At 33.4% G+C, this 20,152-nt stretch overlaps 1 protein-coding gene across 1 annotated transcript in view; it reads left to right on the forward strand.

Annotated features, from left to right (window-relative positions):
• Positions 1 to 20,152, forward strand: part of LOC124355116 (protein espinas-like) — a 360,974-nt gene that overhangs the window by 24,860 nt on the left and 315,962 nt on the right. The window contains exon 2 of the mRNA XM_046806074.1: positions 588 to 668. Within this exon, the coding sequence (XP_046662030.1) occupies positions 588 to 668 (81 nt within the window). The remainder of the gene's footprint in view (positions 1 to 587; positions 669 to 20,152) is intronic.

A 20,152-nucleotide genomic window follows, 5' to 3' on the forward strand; every position in this document is an offset into this window, starting at 1 on the left:
CCATTGGGAATACTAGCTTTACATTAAGAACAGGAAAACCGTCCTAGATGAGCTTTTTGGAAATGTTTCCTGTTTACAAACTGGAGAAATACAACATTTTTTATCATTCCACGGAAAGCTATAGGTATTTGAAACCTAACTTTGAAGTATCGTACTACCAAGAAAAATCTGTTGAAGATAACAATAGGCGTTTTTCACATTACCTATATATATATATATATATATTATATATATATATATATATATATATATATATACATTAAATTGTATAAATGGCAATAGCCTGTTTTAATTTCAATAAACATTTAATCGCAAAAAGTACTTCAATGTTTATTGTAATTACATATATATATATATATATATATATATATATATATATATATATATATATATATATATATATATATATATATACGAAATAGGGCTGGGAGAAATAGCTTATCGTGCTTAGAGTTATTGCTTTATTGTTACAAACATTTAATTTAGATAAACCTTTTACATTTTACTTCTTTTTAAGCATGGTGGGAGGATACACATTCACCATGGTCTAGATGTATCAACTGAATGTAACATTGTGATTGTTTCAGTGGAGGCGGAGGCGCTTCAGTGCGGCCAGTGTCTGCCAGCCGCACAGACAGCTGCCCCGGCTACGTGCCGCATTTCTGGAGGTAAGCCAGCGTTTATCTTGAGTGATCACACTCGTACCAAGGACATCTCTCGGGTAAAACGATTTCTGCTTAGGAATTGCTCTAAGTAGGAGAGGAGGTGATTACTTGGTAGATCCTTCAAACCTTCAAAACGTAGATACAATTTTAATATTTTGGAGACCTGGCACGGTGACGAGCGTTGGATATTCATGTTCCAGAGGCTACCTTTGGAATTTTGAGTTAAAAGCCTACACAAACATTACTACTCAATTCGTAAAAATTTGAACGATAGTATTACAATTTTTACCCCTCAGGAACATAAGATATAGCATATTGAATTGGTCCATTGCCGGCCCAGTAACATGCAGCTCGGGACTTTTCGAAGTGGAGTTTTAAGTTCAAACTTACACAATAATTAGTACTTAATTTGAATTAGAGTGTTACAACTTTTACCCTTCAGAAACAAAAGTTATAGCGTATTCAATTCTGCCGGGCCGGCGACAAGTAGCCCAGCACTTGTGCAATTTTGAGTTAACATTTACACAATAATTAGTACTTAGTTTGTACCAAAGTATTGGAATATGTACAGTTTGAGGACTTTAGCTGTGCGCGTGTCCTTGAGTGTGTGGTGATGGGCGGGAGGGGTGGCGGGGTAGCATTATGCGCTGCGTCCCGAAAACATTTCCTGTGACTCAAGGGTAAAACCCTCTTTTCAGGAATCGTATTGGCCCGAATAACTCACCACACTCGCTAAAATCAGTCTGTTTTGTAAAAGTGCTGATTGTGGTGGAATTAAATAATAAGAGAAAACCAAATAATAGGAATAATAGGACTTATTCTTGTTTTTCAGTTGTTATAGTGCTGTCTAACGTGTTTTTGAAAATAACGTATTTGTCAATTTTATTTGTAAATCAAAATCGTGAGTTTAAAGTCGTCAAAGAGATTGTTGCGCCTTCATCTCAGCGGCTAGCACGTAAACGCAACCCGCCACACAGATAGCGTTTGTTTGTTGAAAGGGTAGTATTAGGGCTGCACGAGCACAGCTAAATTCCTCCAACTGTACCCTTGGGGAACAGGACGTATTACATTTTGCAGATGAATGTCTCTCAGTTAAAGATAACATCGTTAAAATCTTGTCCGGGCTGGGGGTTTTTTTATCAGAACTGTCCACTTGTACTGTACTGTACTGTATTGTACTGTACTGTACTGTACTGTACTGTACTGTACTGTACCGCTGTAGAAAGACGAGTTGTCCCTCATAAGAACAATGTTAAACTTGAATGTTTACGTTCTCACTTTTGATCGTAGCTGTATGGGAGATATACAAGAGATGTACAGCTTTTAAGGTTTGATAACTACGCTTCCACACGCATTTAAGTTTTTTATGTAAAGTTTATTCCTTTTTTAGTATTCAAACAACACAATTTTAAAATGTTTGAAATTACTTGTTTAAATAATCAATAAAAAAGTAGAACAAATTTAAAATGTTTTGGGTACCTATTGGCCATATCTTTAAATTAATGCTACATATCCCAAGATTATACAGTTAAATATGCATGAGGTTTAACATTTTAGCAGCCATAGGAGATATCTTTATTTTAAGCATATCATTTATATGCACCCAAAGACTTTTAGATCGTTTGATATTTTTACTTTTGATATATAAAAATCACTATCTTTAAATGTTTAATATTTGAAAAATTCACAAGGAAAATGGTGTTTGGATGTGTTTTATTAAGATCTTTAAAATCAAACGTCTCCTAATTTCTACGTCTAGATAAAGGGCGTAAAGTGTTTAGAGTGTAATATTGTTATCTTATAGTCATACGTTAAATAGAAAAACATAAAAAAAAAAACTGATTGCACCGCCTTCACCACAGTACGAAACCATTAAAGGAGAACACAAGCAATTCGTCGTCATGATACAAAAAGTAGCACTTTAGAGGAGTCATACTGCAATTATGCCTTAGGTGTATTCCATCGTAGTGATAATATACATTACAGTAAACATTTCTTTTCAACCCGAGAAACTAAGTAAAAATGTATTACATTAATCGAGAAATATAAAGTTGACATTCTTAGTCTATATCAATACGACCAAGGATATTAAATTTCTCTCGAATATTCTGACAACCAGACAACCAGAACAATAAATTTCTCAAGGTCTTAAAAATGTATATTGTACCTGTATATAATATATTGTATGTACGTATGTGTAAGTGTAGATCCGGCGTATACGTCTCTGGCGCAAAATAACTAAGAGAAGAACTGTGAAAGAAAACTTTGTGTGGAGATCAAAGATTTATTATAGTAACTTACTCCATGGATAGTAAAATAACCGGATGTTAAATAATAACATCGGTTTTGTACAGAGATTCCAGACGTTCCTGACAGAGGAAGTCGTAAATATAGACGGGGAAGTGCAGTGGCGTGGACTCCTGATAGCAGATGGCAAGCGCGTAGTCTGGTCAGACAAACTTTTATGTACTGAGTGCTTTCTGTCTAAATACCTTCTATTTCTATAATTCTTTGTTCAATTCAATCTAAACAAAAAAACTAAAGGATCTTTTGAGTATACGTGAGAACTTTTAGTTTATAACTATATACTGACCATCTTACTTGTTTTAAATTATACCATAAATATACTGACCATCTTACTTGTTTTAAATTATACCATAAACTATTTTTTCTTTGTTCCTTATTTACCTAAGCTTTCTTCTCTAAAAATAACTCAGGCTTATCTAATTAGCACAGCTTGATAGAGAGAAGGCACTGTTAAACCGTTTTCTTTTACACAATTCTCATTCTTTACGCGTCCTCTTTATTGATTTTCAACCGAATAAATTTTAAATTATGTTTCGATGCTTTTGAACTACTATAAAACTATATTTGCTCAGTATGCAATAGAAAATATTATTATTGCAAAACTTTAACGTGCCACTGAAATTACTTTGAATTATAAATGTCTTGTTGGATTAAACACAGTCTCTTAAGAGTCTCTCGGCCATTTTAGGTCCAAGTCCATTAGTCAAGACAGTCGTAAAGTTTAAGTAATATACTTCTATAGAGTCAACATCTGTCGGCACGGCTTCTACATTAGCAAGAACTCTCAAGTCATCTTCATTATTTGCGACGTTCATCGTTGAAATAATTTATTATTTTAGACGCTTCGTTACTTCATTGCATTTTATATTACGTAAATATTCCTCCTTCGTAGAAATGTTTGAAAATGCTTATGGTAGTGTATATTCTTTACTATTACATTATTAAATAAACTAATTTGATTGAAAATTGCATTTCTTTACTTATTACATTATTAAATAAACTAATTTGATTGAAAATTGCATTTCCTTGACTCAACATACGTAGGACGTTATAGTCTACTTTATATTAGTAAATTTTCTAATAATGTAGGCCTTGTAATACAAAATAAAAGTAGCAAGGTAATTAAATTGATTATAATTTATTACAATTCTGTGTAAAAGTATTTTTATCTTAAAACAATCCGAGTCAACTTTAAACTATCGGCAAATAACAATTAGACCAGTTTGTCCGTTACAATACCAAAATAAAATTTTTAAAGTTAAAAACAAAACAATTTGGTGGTTTAGGAGGTCAAATTGAAGAAATTTTTGATTGTCTAGTCAGCGGAAACATTGTTGTTTAACAAATCCTTTTACGTCATTTAAAGAAATTGATTGGTGCCTCAACTTATCAAGGAAATCATTGATCGTGTTTGTGCTATCACAGAAAAGTTCACAGTGCATTGAATATTTTTTTGGACAGGTTAACTTCTTGGTTTTTGCAGAGACCCCACGACATTCTGCCGTTACACTGTAATGGCCTTGTTAAATGATGTTGAAGACCTTTTTAACTTAAAATAATGGTAAAACTACTCAATGTTTCCAATTAAGTCTCTCACTGTTTAGGTTGTTTGTAATTGTGTCTGAAGTATTGCTTGAGTAGCTCGCTCCATATGGTCGGTCGACCCCGCCTGGACTGCACCGTCATATGTCAATTTATTCACAATTCACAATTTACTATTTATGGCGTGTGTATGAGAATGCTCTTCGCCGGCATTATCGTCCACTTAACAAGTAGACACCTCATTAGGCACCTTTCTTAACCACCTTTACCTCAATTTCGGTGTTGTAAAGACTGAACACCAATTCCTCGGTAAAGTTCAGTCTTCCTTGCTATTTAATTTCGTCCGTTGAACTCAATTCCATTTCTCTGCGTGATTCTCGCTCTACATTCTGCTTCTAATTACATTCTCTTGAACTAAGTAAAGATATTGCATCATGCGGTGTATTTCTCATAATTTGTTTTTAAATTTTAAAAAATCACACACCTACTTATCTTTTCTTTGGACCGAAAATAACCTATGTACAAGTTTCATATCAAGAGTAATAAAATACGCGAACAGACATGCTGTAGGACTGTCTTTCGCATTTTGACCCTAGGTTCTTCCTTTAACCAAAAGCAACCTATGTGTTTCAAGTTCCTAGGTTTTGACATTTGGAAAGACGGACAGATAGAATGACAGAGAGCCTCATGGCTCCAAAATCAATATGGTTCTATCTTGGTCGAAGGAGAATCTGCGTACCATGTTTAAAGTTTCTAAAATTGTTCCATCAAGAACCATCGTAAGATTAACAGAAGGACGGATTAACTGTTCTTTCATCCCATAATGAATAGTGCTATTTTTGGACTACGAGGAACACGCATAGAGACGGAATGACAACGTTATGATTGTTACACCCTGTTAGGTCCTTAAAACGTTCGTTGATCTGTTATGTATATACATAGCTAATCACGTTGTAGATCTGTGTAGTGTCTTAACACAAATCTTCATCGAATATAGTATGACAGGCCTCATTTGCAGAAAATACACTCAAGAATAGTGTTATTCAATATGGTTAAAGAAAGAAATATTACATGCTAGAGCACCGTGGTCTCTGGAAGAAAGGATCGGCTGCGCCACTACGCATTCCATCACATAGCGACCATTGTGGCCAAGGATCGGGCCGCCTCCCTTTAGTTACGGGTGTCTGCACTTGCAGACCACGTACAGTTTATATCCGAGCTGTGGAGAGAGCTCCTAGGGATTGTGTTCGCGGTTATACGTTACTTGAAAGTAAAATGAAACTGTCGTTTCAACACGGCTTAGAGAACAGCGGTTTCCAAACCGGGGACCTTTCCCTCTGATTGTTGGGCAATTGTGACAAATGATATGTAAATTGCAGTTCGGTCATGGAGCAATATGATCGGGAAAGTATCCTGCAGTGAAGGCGCGACTTTCCTCGCCAGGAGCTTGCCATTATGGCTGAAAGAGCGGAAAGTGGAACCCGGAAAGTATCATATTTTATTACCCAAGTGATTAGATGCGCAATTTCTCCAATGGTGTCAGTTTTACGGCGTAAACTATCTTGCAGTCTGGTTAGAGAATAACGACTTGTATTTTCTATTAGTGCGTAGAACTACTTTTTTGATATATGGTGAAAATATAAAGTAAGTAATTATTTTGTATACAAATTTGGTGGCATCCACAATAGATATATTAATTTGGACGGTTTAAAAAATATGGATACCTGCAAGTAAAAATTCTGAAGAACATTAGTTGAATTGCTATTACTCGAGGGTCTGGAAAAATTGCATTTGTGTCTGTCTGTTCGTCTGTCCCTACTATATTTCGGAAACGAACCTTTAGACTTGACTTGCAAGAAGCGTCAATTCTACGTAGACAAAAATGAATTCTATGATGGTCCATGTCCAACCATGGAATTAGACTGGTCTTCATTGAAGCATATTATTCAGTAATCTGAGACAGTGTCTATTTTGTCTGCTGGGGAATGTAGAAATTGCACGATTGTCTGTCTGTATATTTGTCCTTAGGAAATCCCAAAAACGAAATGTGCTATAGATATGATACGTTGCATGCAACCTCAGCTAAGCCTGTTACGTGACACGTGGCGTGGCGTACTCTTACCTTGTCTATTTCTTCCACGATGACTATTTGCGACAGTTTAGTCGGAAGCGACGTAACTGTATCCCACAAAGAAGGCGAGGGCTGGCCACTCATGCGATGGTATTATTATAAGTATCAAGTTGCCGTTTCGTGGGTCGGGTAGGTGACGAGCTGGAAAGGTTTTTTTTAAGGAAGTGTGGGAGGGAAATGGGTCGTGAAAATCGCTTAATTATCAGATATCTTTTTCAAGAACACAATGAGATGATTTAGACACTGTATAGTTTATATATTCACATAAAATTTCCTGACGAACCAAAGGTATGCTTTTATAGACTAGAACTAAGAATAGGAATCTATATTTTTGAAAATATTTTATATATTTAAATACACTGAAATCGTTTACAAAGTTCGTGAATTAAATAAAATGGTTTGAATAATTGGGTTTCGAATATTATATGAATTTACTAACTTTGTCCTCCGTTCATACGTAATTATTGGCTGAGCGTAAGCGTAAGGTGAAATTGTTGCCACTTTAGAGGCTGAAAATTTCTGTCTGTCTGTGTGTCCACACGATATCTCGAGTACGAGTCGAATGGTGTATATAACTCCTTGGGATCTGGTTGAGAATTAGTGAACATTTATGTTGAACATATGGGTAACCATAATGGCAACGAAAACATTGGTTAATAAATACAACTTGTAAAAACTTAGTATAATCATACATTTTATCATGTGATATAGTAACTCATGTATCTTGGAATGAGCTATAGACCTTAAATCTAACACGCAACTTCAGCGAACCCTAATACGGGACACCTCATGGTATAAGGTATTCCTACCTTTTAATAATACAAAACATGCTTGATGATATCGAAGCAAGTTTGCACAGGAGAGAGATAACTTGTATCGTGGATTAAATTAGTTATTAAATTTTTGAATGTTTTTCAATATGATTGTTAGTTTAATAATGTTTTTACATTAATTTATGAAATGTAATTAATCCGATGCAAGGCAGGAAAATTTTGTTTTTACCTTTTTCAAGTGTATTTCTACAGCAGATTCTTTTCTATTGGTTATGTTGCTATAATACGTACATGTACGTAAATGTGAATTAAAATATGTATCATAAAATGTCAAGATTATAAAAAAATCGAATTAAAAAAGTGTAGTTGAATTATGGGGAATGATTAAACTTTCCTATCTAATCATGAAGCGTTCCGAGTTATTCTGGCATTGGATAATTAAGATAAATCAATACTCCGTGTCATACTGTAATGAGATTGCCTTGACTCATTATGGAACTTCAATTATTCGTGCTGAGCTAGAAACGTCTGGTATTACAAATTACTTTAAGGAAGATAGACGTAGAAAATATGATAAATGATATTTTTTAATCTTTTAGAAAATGGAAGAAATGATCTAACCTGAACTACTGAACTGAGATCTGAACTAAACGTTATATTTTTTATTTAACTATACTGACCTTTAAAATGTTAATTTTTAATTATAAACTATTGGACAACTAAGCAAATAAATGTAGTATTTTATTTGTAGAATGAAACATTCTGAAGAAATAATCTCGAAATGGAGTTGGATGTTCTTTATTAATCTTCATATAAACCGAAAATGTACAATTAATAGGAGAAACTATCCAATGAAACCTCAAATTACCACTAGTAGTCTATCATTTGTAGTTTATGAAATTCTTCCTTTAAAGATGTAATTTTCCAATTGGTATCATTACAAGAAAGTAATGATGGTCCTTATACGGTAATGGATTAATCGTAGATAATAACAAAACGACACTAATTTGAGTCGTATATAAAGATAGCTTTCAGATATTTACAAAGATTAATTTTGTTGAAAACAATAATACCGGACTTTATATTGAACTTATTTCTAATACGATATTATGTGGTGATTTATGTGAACACCAAACAATGCATTTAGTGTTGAAATTACTAAACAACAATTTTGTGTAATATATAAAAATTTAAATGCCTAATTTTTAAAGTATAGCCACAAATATTTCTTTCATTAGAAATTACCAGCGATTCACTTTTTGTTTGAAATAGGACTCATTCAAGATGGTACCCTAAAATTCTTCCGTCAATGATAGGGATATCTTTGGCCTTTAATCACCCTATAATATTTTAATTTTTTCCTAACATCTTTCTTTTTGATCACATATAGAGAATGATTGTATACATGATTGCACTGTTTATAAAATTTGTACACTATTACGAATTTATACTTATTAAGAGGCACTCTGAGAATTTTGTATTAGAAAAACTGTATACATTTAAAGAAGTAAAAAGTAAGAGAATTTCATAAAATTTGCTAATTTATAAAATATATTGAAGAAAAATAAATACCTATCTTCCATAGAAGATTAACCGTATTGAAAAGAAAGTGTAAGTTGAACTCTTGGCATAAACCTGGAAATTCCTCAATTAGTAAAATGTTTCCCAACAGAGGGTTTTTACACATTCAAATCGTAGTTTTAAACAAAGGCTTCCGCAAATATCAGATCGAATAGAACTCATTCTTGAAAAATGTTAGACGAATTCACTTATTTGTAATATCTACAAAGAGCCATCCCAATAAAACTATAGTGAGTTGTTTCAACACTTGGATTACGCATGTATATTAAAACTCATACATATCTTGTAATTCGTAGAAGAATTAAATTTGAGAAAGACCTATGCAGTTTTCAACTTGAAAATTAGTACCGTAACAAAATTATAAAACTGTTTCAACAGTTTTTGAGAGGTACAAAATTATTGTTCATAATGTATTTATACGATTTATTTTTAAAACACAGTTTTATTACAACAAAAATTTCATTTCTAGTTATCACAACAAATAATGAACATTTCAGAAATTAAAGGCTTTCGCGATATTAAACAAAAATTGGTTCTAACCATTTTGTTAACTAAGCACAATTAATAAGCATTCCATATTAAAAAGCAAGATAGATTTTATTTTATGGATATAAAATATTTCTATAAATAGACATAAGATATCTATCAATCGATAGGTATGAAATATGGTAGTTTTATGATTGCTCGTCGTGTTTTTAAGTTATTAATACATAGAATGCATACATATCCATTTATTTTCATGTTTAATAACAGGGTACAAAAAAGTAAATAATTAACGTTTTCGCAAATACATTTGTGTAGGAATTGTGTTCAAATTATTTCATTACATCAGAATCACAAATTAAAAACTTTGTGGAGGACAGTAAAATGGATAAATTCCTCACAAAATAATTGAAATTCTGCAGGAAAAATAATTTGAATTGAAAACGAATAAACAATTGTTACCTTTTTCTGGAACTCTACTCCTGCAATCCCACAAATTACTGTACATGATGAAAATATTCTATAATTACAAGAACCACACCTCTGACGATGACACGGTATTAGTGGACGGTAACCGCAGAAGCCGCGAGATATAATTAAGGTTATTAAAGCACACCACCAGAGTCCTGACAGTCACGGCCTGACCTCTAGGTCACGTGATCTCTCGTCGTCTCCCTGATCGAGTGATATTTCTATCCTATGCTTACTTTGATTTCTCTTTATGACATTTAAAAGTAGTCGTTAGCTGCACTTAAGACAGATGAAATGGCAAATTGTCTGGGAAAACTTTCTTCTTGAATCTTATTCCCGCTCATATACACACAATGTATCAATGCATGTAGTAGAATTTCTCCACTCTTTCCCTAAAAGGCCTTTGCCTAGGTTTCTTTTCTGTTTCTGTAAACATTGTATTTAAATTGTTTTGGAGGTAAACAATTGTTACACGTCATTACTAGTCTCGAAAGGGACCCATTGCGGGGGCATATTACATTGGAAAATTCCATCCAGCCCCGTAGTAGAACTTTCGAGACGAGTATTCAACAATAATTTTAATTACGATGCAAAAAAGCACATGGAATGTTTAAAAAAAATTACCTGACATTTTATTGTCTAGTAAGTTTTCTTCTATAAGGAAACGTAAAAATATCATACAATTTTATTGTTAATTTTAGTGTTAAAATCAGCTGTTAGAACATAGAACTGTCAAAACATATAAGGGAATCACCGGAAGTTGTTGATATTGGGAAAGAGATTTTTACATAGGGAAAGTTACGTGGGAAACTATGACTATCGCAGATATCAGCTGTATTGGAAAGTAGCTGATCTTTTCATCACCACACAGTGTGATGAAAAGATTATAACCGTATAAAATTAAAGAATTGAATCTAATTAGAATGTTACATTTTTTGTTTAATTTCAAAGCAGACAAAGTAACGTATACAAAACGAGCCTTTTTAATTCTAGCAATGATACAAGTAAATCTTCGTTTTTGGCTCTATATTTACTATTGGTTTAATTGGTTCAATGTTCATTGGTGAATTTATATATTTTTTTTTACTTTAGCGTTTAAATTTATTTAAGTTTATGTTTGTAAACTTTCTTCCACGCATTTGCCACTCCCCGAAATTTATAGTCCTTTAAAACTAAATTAAAACGTTTCTGCTCGTAATTAATAACGATTTTTTGACCAGGGAGGTCCAAAACAACTATCACATTTTATTCACAAAATTCAAATTATATGGTCACATTTAGAAATGTAAAAACGACAACTCAAAAAGCTTTCAGTGGTATTCAATAAATCTTGATATGACCAGCGTTTATGGCTTTGCAATTATCAAATCAAAATTCATTCTCCTGTCAAAACATTTTTCAGCATTTCTTAATTAACGCTTTGCAATCAGTTAAGTTCAGTCTGGACACCTTGGTGATTGTTTCGCTTCTCCCCTCCCAATCCAACGATCTTGATATTTGCCCTCCAGAACATGCCGATCATGGTTATGGAAATGTGGTGGAGCACCAATCTACTGGAAGTAAATTGGGCTTTCCGTAGCTTCAATTTTGTCTCTTTGGGAAGAAGCAAACTGGTTTAAGTTCATGCCTGCAAAGTAATAAACGGTGGGCATATCGCTATTCTATCGTTACACTATTTTTCCTATTTCTGCATGTACAAATGTTACCATTTATTTTAAAGTTTGAAGGTAAAATGAGTCAGTTATTTGTGCATCTTCCCTAGTTTCAATTTCGTCTCTTTGGAAAAAAAGCAAAATGGTTTAAGTTCACGCCTGCAAAGCCATAAACGGTGGCCATATCGATACTTTATTTTTTCCTATTGGTGCATGTATAAAATTGAAGATAAAATGTGTCAGTTCTTTGTGCACCTCCCAGTAAATATCACTGCTAATCACAAAGTCATAGCAGTTTCCGATATGCTCCACTAAATATGAAGTGGGTATCATTATTCATAGAAGATAACCTACAAATCTTGACGGATTACAAAGCGTATTCACTCAGCGTAGCGGAATGTGCGACCACAAAAACTGTATGGACCGTGACAGTGGTTACGTGCGGTACCGTGCGGCGTTGCCAGCTCGTCATGTTCTGACGTGTCCGTACAAGCAAGAAGAGCGTGCTCCATTTATACGCGGTGAATCGTCCAAACGAGTCATGACGACGTGACGTTAACCTCTAAAAATACAGCCGAATAGAATGTTCCGTTAGTCACAAATTAACTGTTTAGTTACAACTGACTAACAATCAGAAGCGTTACAAATAGACTAATAAGCCATAATGGTTTCGTTCTTCTTCCAGTTATATTTTGAAATCGTCACAGTTGCTAGAAATCGAACTCAATGAATTCTGTTTTTGCGCAGCAGAGGTTGTTTTTAGTTGTGATTGCCAATACTCATATAGTCAAGCGATGAACTTTTATGATCTGTTAATTTCAATATCAGTTCTACGGAGATATTCAAGTTATACAGAAAATAGCTTACATCAAATACGGTCTTCATTTATCATGCAAACTAGTCCATAAAAAATGGCTTAGTAGAATTCTTATAAAGTCGCAGTTTTATGTACACAAATTGTACTAATTTTCTTTAATCCTACTCAGATTTTGCCTATTACAAACACATTCATAATTATGCAACAGGGAATGTTTGGATCAATATATTTCGTAATTTATACGTTATAAAAAAAAATTAATGATAACATAGGTATATTCAATTTACAAATTCAAAATAACAAATAATTTAAATTGATTACTCTTTTAAGGCAGGACATTAAATATCAATAATATTAAAAATTATACATATAGTACAAAACATTTGTTTCAAAAACTTTAAAGGTAAATTGAGATTTTCACTGTAAAGATTTTCGGTGTAGAGTTTAACTAGAAAATTAATAGTATTCAATGAATTAGCATTGTTCATTCATGAGCGCCTAGGTTGGTTTCTACGTTTTTGTAGTACTGATTCAATCTAAAGGCTAAAAGTACAAATATCACAGTTCAAATAAAACGGTCGTAGAATAATAAAATGTAAAAATAAGCGTTTGTTGGTGCTTAACTCCCTTCACATAAAAGTTATTATAATTTACATAGATCAAGAAGGAATTGCCTTTTAATATTTATGTCAAAGGCAAACACGTTCTAATCTCTTCACTTAGACATTGAATCATTCATAGTTCTAGGAAGTGGCCGATTGAATATTCATGGACGCTACGTGTTAAATTATGCGATACAGTAATCGAGTGTTAAATCACCGTATTATTACTGTTATTATTGCGGTGCCGTTATTATTGCTTTATTAGTGTCTTTGATAACTAGGTGAGTAAACGTATACCTCAAGCTTGGTCTCGACGTTGTTACACATTTTTCAGATGGTTTATTCGTGGAGGATGGACTAAAATAGTAATAGTTCATCATGTCATACAGTTTTATTTTAAATTTGAAAGTATTCGCCATGACGAGTTCTTTTTTCATCTAATCTCATTATAATATTACTATTTTATTTGAAAAAATACATACTATAATTGTTTTCTTTGCTTCCACGCGTAAACTATTCAACCGATTATACTGAAAGTTTACATGGATATTCTTACGGTCGGTCACTGGAATATAGGCTAAAACATAAGATGGTCAGAATTTGACTTCGAAGACTCCCTTTGAAGCAATCGGCAAGAACTATGCTAGATGAAAGTTCGCTAGAACTAATGTACCAATTCCAGCTCTAAATGTTCCAGGTGTAAATTATTAATATTTTTCAGTTTATAAAGAAACAAACGCGTAGTGTCACCGTTAATGTACTTTTAACTGTATATTTTTATCAAATATCAAGTATTAGATCTAAAAGACAATGTAACCATAAACTTTTGGTATACATGTAAAGACATAAAACCCATCTTTGTTCACTTTTGACACAAGTATGTTTCTATGATCTGTTTTGTATATATATATATATATATATATATATATATATATATATATATATATATATATATATATATATATTCCTGATTGGGAAACAAGGCAATATAAAAAATGGAATAAAACTTACTTAGAACAAAGAAAGTTAAATAGCCATAAATATATTCGTTTTTACGTATTTTTCTTGATCGTGGCAACGAGGTAACTCAACATAGGCGTCACCAACAAAAAATAGGAAATATAATTCACTCGAACCAGAAATAGTAATTCAGGTGCAAACCTACTAAATTGCGTGTAAAGCAGCGGGTAACTGCTAGCAGTGCAGATATAAGATATAATGTAATCTAACTTTTACTTTACATTTAAAGACAGTCATGGAATCTAAATTAGTTCTCTTTTGGCAAAAGTAGGTTTCATATAGCTGTGTACGTATACATACATTCTTGATCGGGTAAGAAGCAAAATCAACTAAGGAACAAAAATTGTTAAGCTCGGATTAAATTACACTGACTATAAATATACGCTTTTTAACATATTTTCTTGATCGTGGGAAGAAGAAAAACTCAACATTGTCGTTGGAAATATAATTCACTCGAACCAGTGAAGTGCTCATACAGGTGAAAACCTACGAAATTGCGTGCGAATGAACTGCTAGTATTTGATGATTTTTACTTTACTCCTGAAATAATAAACTTATGACGGAACATAAATATGTTTATTAAGACTTTTTAGTTCCGCATTAAAAATCCTATTATTCGAGGGGCTGGGAAATTTCATTTCTGTCTATCTTGCTGTCCACACGGTATCTCCAGAATGGGTCAGGTTCCGTTTTTTCACCCCATGTTTTTAAATCGCTACTATAGCCACGGAATTGATTGTTTTAACTATTTATGATCATAGATGAGTACGGAGGTACTAAACTAGATAGACACTGTTTGTTTTCCTTGACGACGTCTTATCTTATCAGCATCAGGCATGCCCAGACTGTTCTTGTTATCGAAATGAGACGAGTGCTTCCGGCCATCAGCGCGGGGCAGCTCCGAAGGGGAATTTTGATGTCAATAAAATAAAAACATCCCTCGAGATAGTACCTATCAGTAAAATATAAAATTCTAGAGAGGCTGATCAGAAATATAAGTTTAAATGATTAGTTCACCTCAAACAATCAATTCCGTGGCTATAGTAGCGATTTCAAAACATGGGGTGAAATAACGGAACTTGACCCCAGAACGAACTACAGCCTTGAATTTAGTATAACATTTCATTTCTACATAAACAAGAATGAGCTCTATGATGATGCATGTCCGTCTATGGGATTTTCTCGAACTTCATTGAAACCTCTTCCTCAGCAGGCAGGGACAATTTCTAGCGGGATGTTAACATTTCTTTTCAGTCTGCTTGTCTGTCACCAAAACATCACAAAAATGAAATAAATATTAGACTTGAATTGTTGCCTGCAGCCTCAGACAAACCTGTTAGTGGGCGTACACCTATCTTGCAATGAACTCAAAGTAGTTAAACTCTCAAGGACTATTTACGTTAAACATCCGTAAACAATACAGTTTAAGTATGTTACCGATACTGGCCAAGCCATCTACACCTACCCATAAAGTCCTTGAACTGCGAGGTCGGCTACAGGTGACTCTGACAATGCACTATAACTCAGACGATCAGTCAGCCCACTCATGACTCGTCTGATTAACATATCAAATGTGGGAAATTCGTAGAGAGGAATATTGTCAGTCCTGGAATATTTCTTTGTGTCTAATCAGATGTTAAATCAGTACCAGCGAAGCATATACAGACCCTTAAAGTTTGCGTGATTATACAGTGCAAATGCTCTCGGCTCCTAGACTAACAGATTCTTATGGCCAAACGAAACGAACGAGGTTAAGAAGTCAAATGGCAGTAAGGAACAAGTAACATGTTTACACTTATCTTATAGATAATCAAGATCGCAACGGGTAAAACGCAAAATAAAACATACAATCATACAAACATAATCTACTAAAATAATGTGAACTATGTCAGTAAGTTAACAACACATGTAATGAATTTACTTTTTATATTTGTTTAATATAAAACAACACACGTAATGAATTCACTTTTTATATTAGTTTCATATAAAGATGGGACACGTTATCGGTCGTTAAGTGTTTTGGGGTTCTTCAATAATTCATAGTAGCTGTTTATATATAGCCAAGACTTTTTATTAATTTATCTATACTCGTATGATGATACAATAAATCAGTAACACTACGTATTGATACCTGCAATCTGGTCTCTTCCTCAGGCCAATAAATATAAGTTATTAATAACAACAATCTAGATCAAAATACATAAACATACAGAGCGCTGAGACACGCACAAGCCAGGAATCACAACAAATGTGTGTGTGTCAACTCGAGGCACACACACTAAGGCATACACTATATTAAGACATGTCTAAGACATACACCTAAGTAAAAACACAAAACAATAATTATTGAAACCGGACAAAATAAATACAGATCACCTCATCTTCCTGAGGAAGAGAACATATTCCACACATCGGAACGTAGTTTTACTGATTTATTGTATCACTATACGATGGCAAATGTTCGAAATAATCCTGTATCGTTCATAATCATATCGTTAAAAACAAGATTTAAACAAAGAATTTATTTACAAATTATACTGAAATTTTATTTCACTTAATTCTTTAGATCCAGAACTACCAGAGGACCTATAAGTAAAATATAAGGACAGAGAAGAACAGTTTCTTTGCTTGACCCTGGGCTAATCTATAACATTTATTGAAGGGAACTACTTAAAATAATCTATCAATAAATTAATTAATAGTTTTGTGTAGTTTAAGTAACTGTTACGTTATCAAATGTAACGCGCCTCGTTGAATATTACAGCACTCAACATGATGGCTATTACATCATACGTTATTTCTATTATACCGCAACAGTTAGCCCATACAACGGATTTGTTAAATTCCGTAAAGTTTATGATAAATCATTGTTATGATACATTTTTCAAACATATACTTTAAAAGCTCATCCGGTCTTTGTTTTCACGTAATATAAATAACAAATTAATTGAAATGATAATTACAGAGTTTATGGATAATGATATTTTTATGGCTTGGTTACGGCGAAAAATACATAAGGTGCTCGTTTAAACATTGTGAATTCATCCGTTACTAGAGTTTTTAATGTATTTTTCTAAGTTACATTGTGAAAAAAACCTTTTCGAATACGAAATAAGTATAAAAATGTAAAAATTAAATCACTACTTCCTCACTGCTTGTTGTAATTTGACTGATTTTATCTATTTATTAGTAAGTGTTGAATACAAAGTAAAAAAATAAGAAATGTGAGGTCACATACATAATATACATTCTAAGTATTGTAAAGATGTATTCAGCACTTAGTATCGGATAGTAGTGTATTGATAATGAAAACTCATACACAGAAGTATAATTTAGTACTACATGCTAATGCTTTCTACATATGGCACAAAGGATGATTTAAGGAATCTGCCTTCGATTACAAAATATCAAAATACATGTTTTATATATTTTAATGTCGGGAAGCCTACAAGGAGAGACATACAGAGTTCGTTATATTGTTTAGTAACATCGAAATTTCAAGAGTATTATTAAAACTATTTTAAATTGACATGATAGAATTAACTCTTAATAGCGATATAATAAAAGGTGGCAGAGAAATAGTTAAAGAAAAAGGATTACTAATATCGAATTATATATAGTTATTTAAATCATAGAAGTTTCACTAAAATGAAGTTAGGCACAACATACATTATCTACGAAGTGCATAACGATTTAGTTAAACTTTACTGTCGAAGATTGTGTCAGTACTGTTAAATGTGAGGTACTCGGTCGTTATTGCACTGTTTATTATGGCAACAGTTGACAATGTCATCTGTTAATGATGGCTTTTCATCCGGTATGGCTGACTGTTCATTATCATAATACAAGCTGCATGAAATACACTGGTAATTCGCCTCTGTTGCTTTTGAACTGGTTGCGTAACTTCAGTCACAGAACCCGTTTTGCACATCTTGTTCTCAATTTGTTGTGTCACATTGGTTTATGTCTTCCATCCATCTTGTGGGCAGGATATTTTGCCACAAATCGGTGGTTGACAGCTAGAATCGACATGACCTTTAAATACCACTGGAGTACGAATGAGAGAGACGGTCACTGACAGTTTACAGTCGTGGCCTCGACTTGACTGACTTTCCCCTCCCAGACCCTCCGCGCCTTTACATTCTATGGTATCAGTAACAGTCTATCTACTACCATCTACTAATTCAGGAAACTAGAGTTGTTGTGAAATTGGGAATGTTGAATCATATTCTTTTGACCTATGGTTGACCTATTCATAGAGTGATAACATAATCCAGCAATCAAAAAGCAAAGCCTTATAAGTTGGCGAAACTAAAGTGTTACAGTGTTTTGGAAAGGTTACACCTACAATTTCTTGAGCACAATCGTAGTACAAACGCTGCAAACTTTCTATAGGTTAGTTCATCTTAGTTTGGACATGACTTTGAATATAACATTGAACACTATAAACACAATTAAAAAAATCTCCGATTCTACAACGTAGACCAATATTTTAAAGATTTTTGTACAGCTTAAATACGCATTACAAAATGGTGTTACTTGTTCAAACTGTGCACCATTGGAATCCATGAATACGCTAATCCCTTGTTATGTCAACATTGATTCTCATTGCTGTTCAATAATTGGAAAATATAAACTCTGGCAAAATAAAAATAAAAATATAATCATGGCATGTATATATTTTTTTTTTAATCGCGAAAGAAAACCAAAATCCCAATTTTAGATACTTTTGCACATGGTTGATACTGTACTTATTACAATTTTATGGGTTTTAGGTTTTTTTCGTTTATAAGAGGGAATCATATCTTACATTTTATAATTTATAGATTTTTGTTGTAAATTTGTATGATTTTTTGTAGGATGGAACATTTTTGTATTAATCACTCTTTAATGAATCTTTGCCATCATTTCCGGTGGAATGTTATCTCCAAGTGACGTTTTAATGCAGGTATTCCTTCTTCTACGCCATCACTAAGAAAGCTCATATCCCGTCGTTGAAGTCATTACAGTAAAAGAAAAGAGAATAGTAAACGGGAGAGGAGACCAGTAAAAGGTCATCTAAGGTCAAGATAGAACAAGTAAAGTAGCCAGTCACTCCTGTATAACCACTCGGGTAACGAGGGCAATTGTGCGGCAGTAGCGGCTGCAACCCGATAACGTCGGCTGATACCCACAATAGCAACTGGACAGCGCTACGGCAGCCCGAGGTTTTGTTTTCGTACAGGTTACATTAGTGAGCTCTGCACCAGCTTGTTTCTTTTACGTTTTACTTCGGTGCTCTTGGCATTCTTACCTTTATTCGTAATATAGAGAGCTGCGGTCAATTTGCGCTACTGTGTGCTTAGAATTCATGTTGAACTCTCCATGGTCAAGAAAGTTTATCGAATTGCAATGTTTTTTAGAAGATTAATTTGCATACAGGGCAGATAAACTGAAGAACCAAAAGCTTTTCTTTGGATCCAAATCATATACAAGGTCAGCACTGCAGACTTCCGGTTAAAGTGGAAGGCTTCTGGTTTATCCTAAGAAGGGCTATATACGTACCTAGTAGAGAGCGACTTCCGATGGATCGATGTTTATCATTTTAAATTAAGTAGTTGAGGTGTAGTTTCACATAAAATTTAAACCCCTTCTTTGTAAAATCATCACAGAAGGGACCATGACAGAAATCTGCGCCACCAACTGGTGGGTGGTATCCCACCAGAACGACTCAGAAGATTAAACGGCTAATTTGCTAATTTTGCATAAATTTACGTGCGTCTGAATTACCATGAAAGAAATAAAAAGTGAATTACCCAGAGACAAACATCATTAGGTTTTCGTAATGTTAACGTACAATCGAAAAAATGTTGTACTTATCCAGAAATATAAAAACACAAGTTAATGGAAAGTTTAAACACTTCCATATATATACTGGACTGTCAACGGTATTGTAATATATTGACTGGGATTATTGATGATATATATATATGGATATGCTTAGTTGATCGTTCATCATTAAGTTCATCAATAATCCCAGTCAATATATTACAATACCGTGGCCATTCCTTTTACCGTTTAGCTTGCTATGTAGATGAGATAGCAGTTTAAAGTGTATTATCATGATTT

Source organism: Homalodisca vitripennis, chromosome 2 (assembly GCF_021130785.1).
Source record: "Homalodisca vitripennis isolate AUS2020 chromosome 2, UT_GWSS_2.1, whole genome shotgun sequence".
Lineage (NCBI taxonomy): Eukaryota > Metazoa > Arthropoda > Insecta > Hemiptera > Cicadellidae > Homalodisca > Homalodisca vitripennis.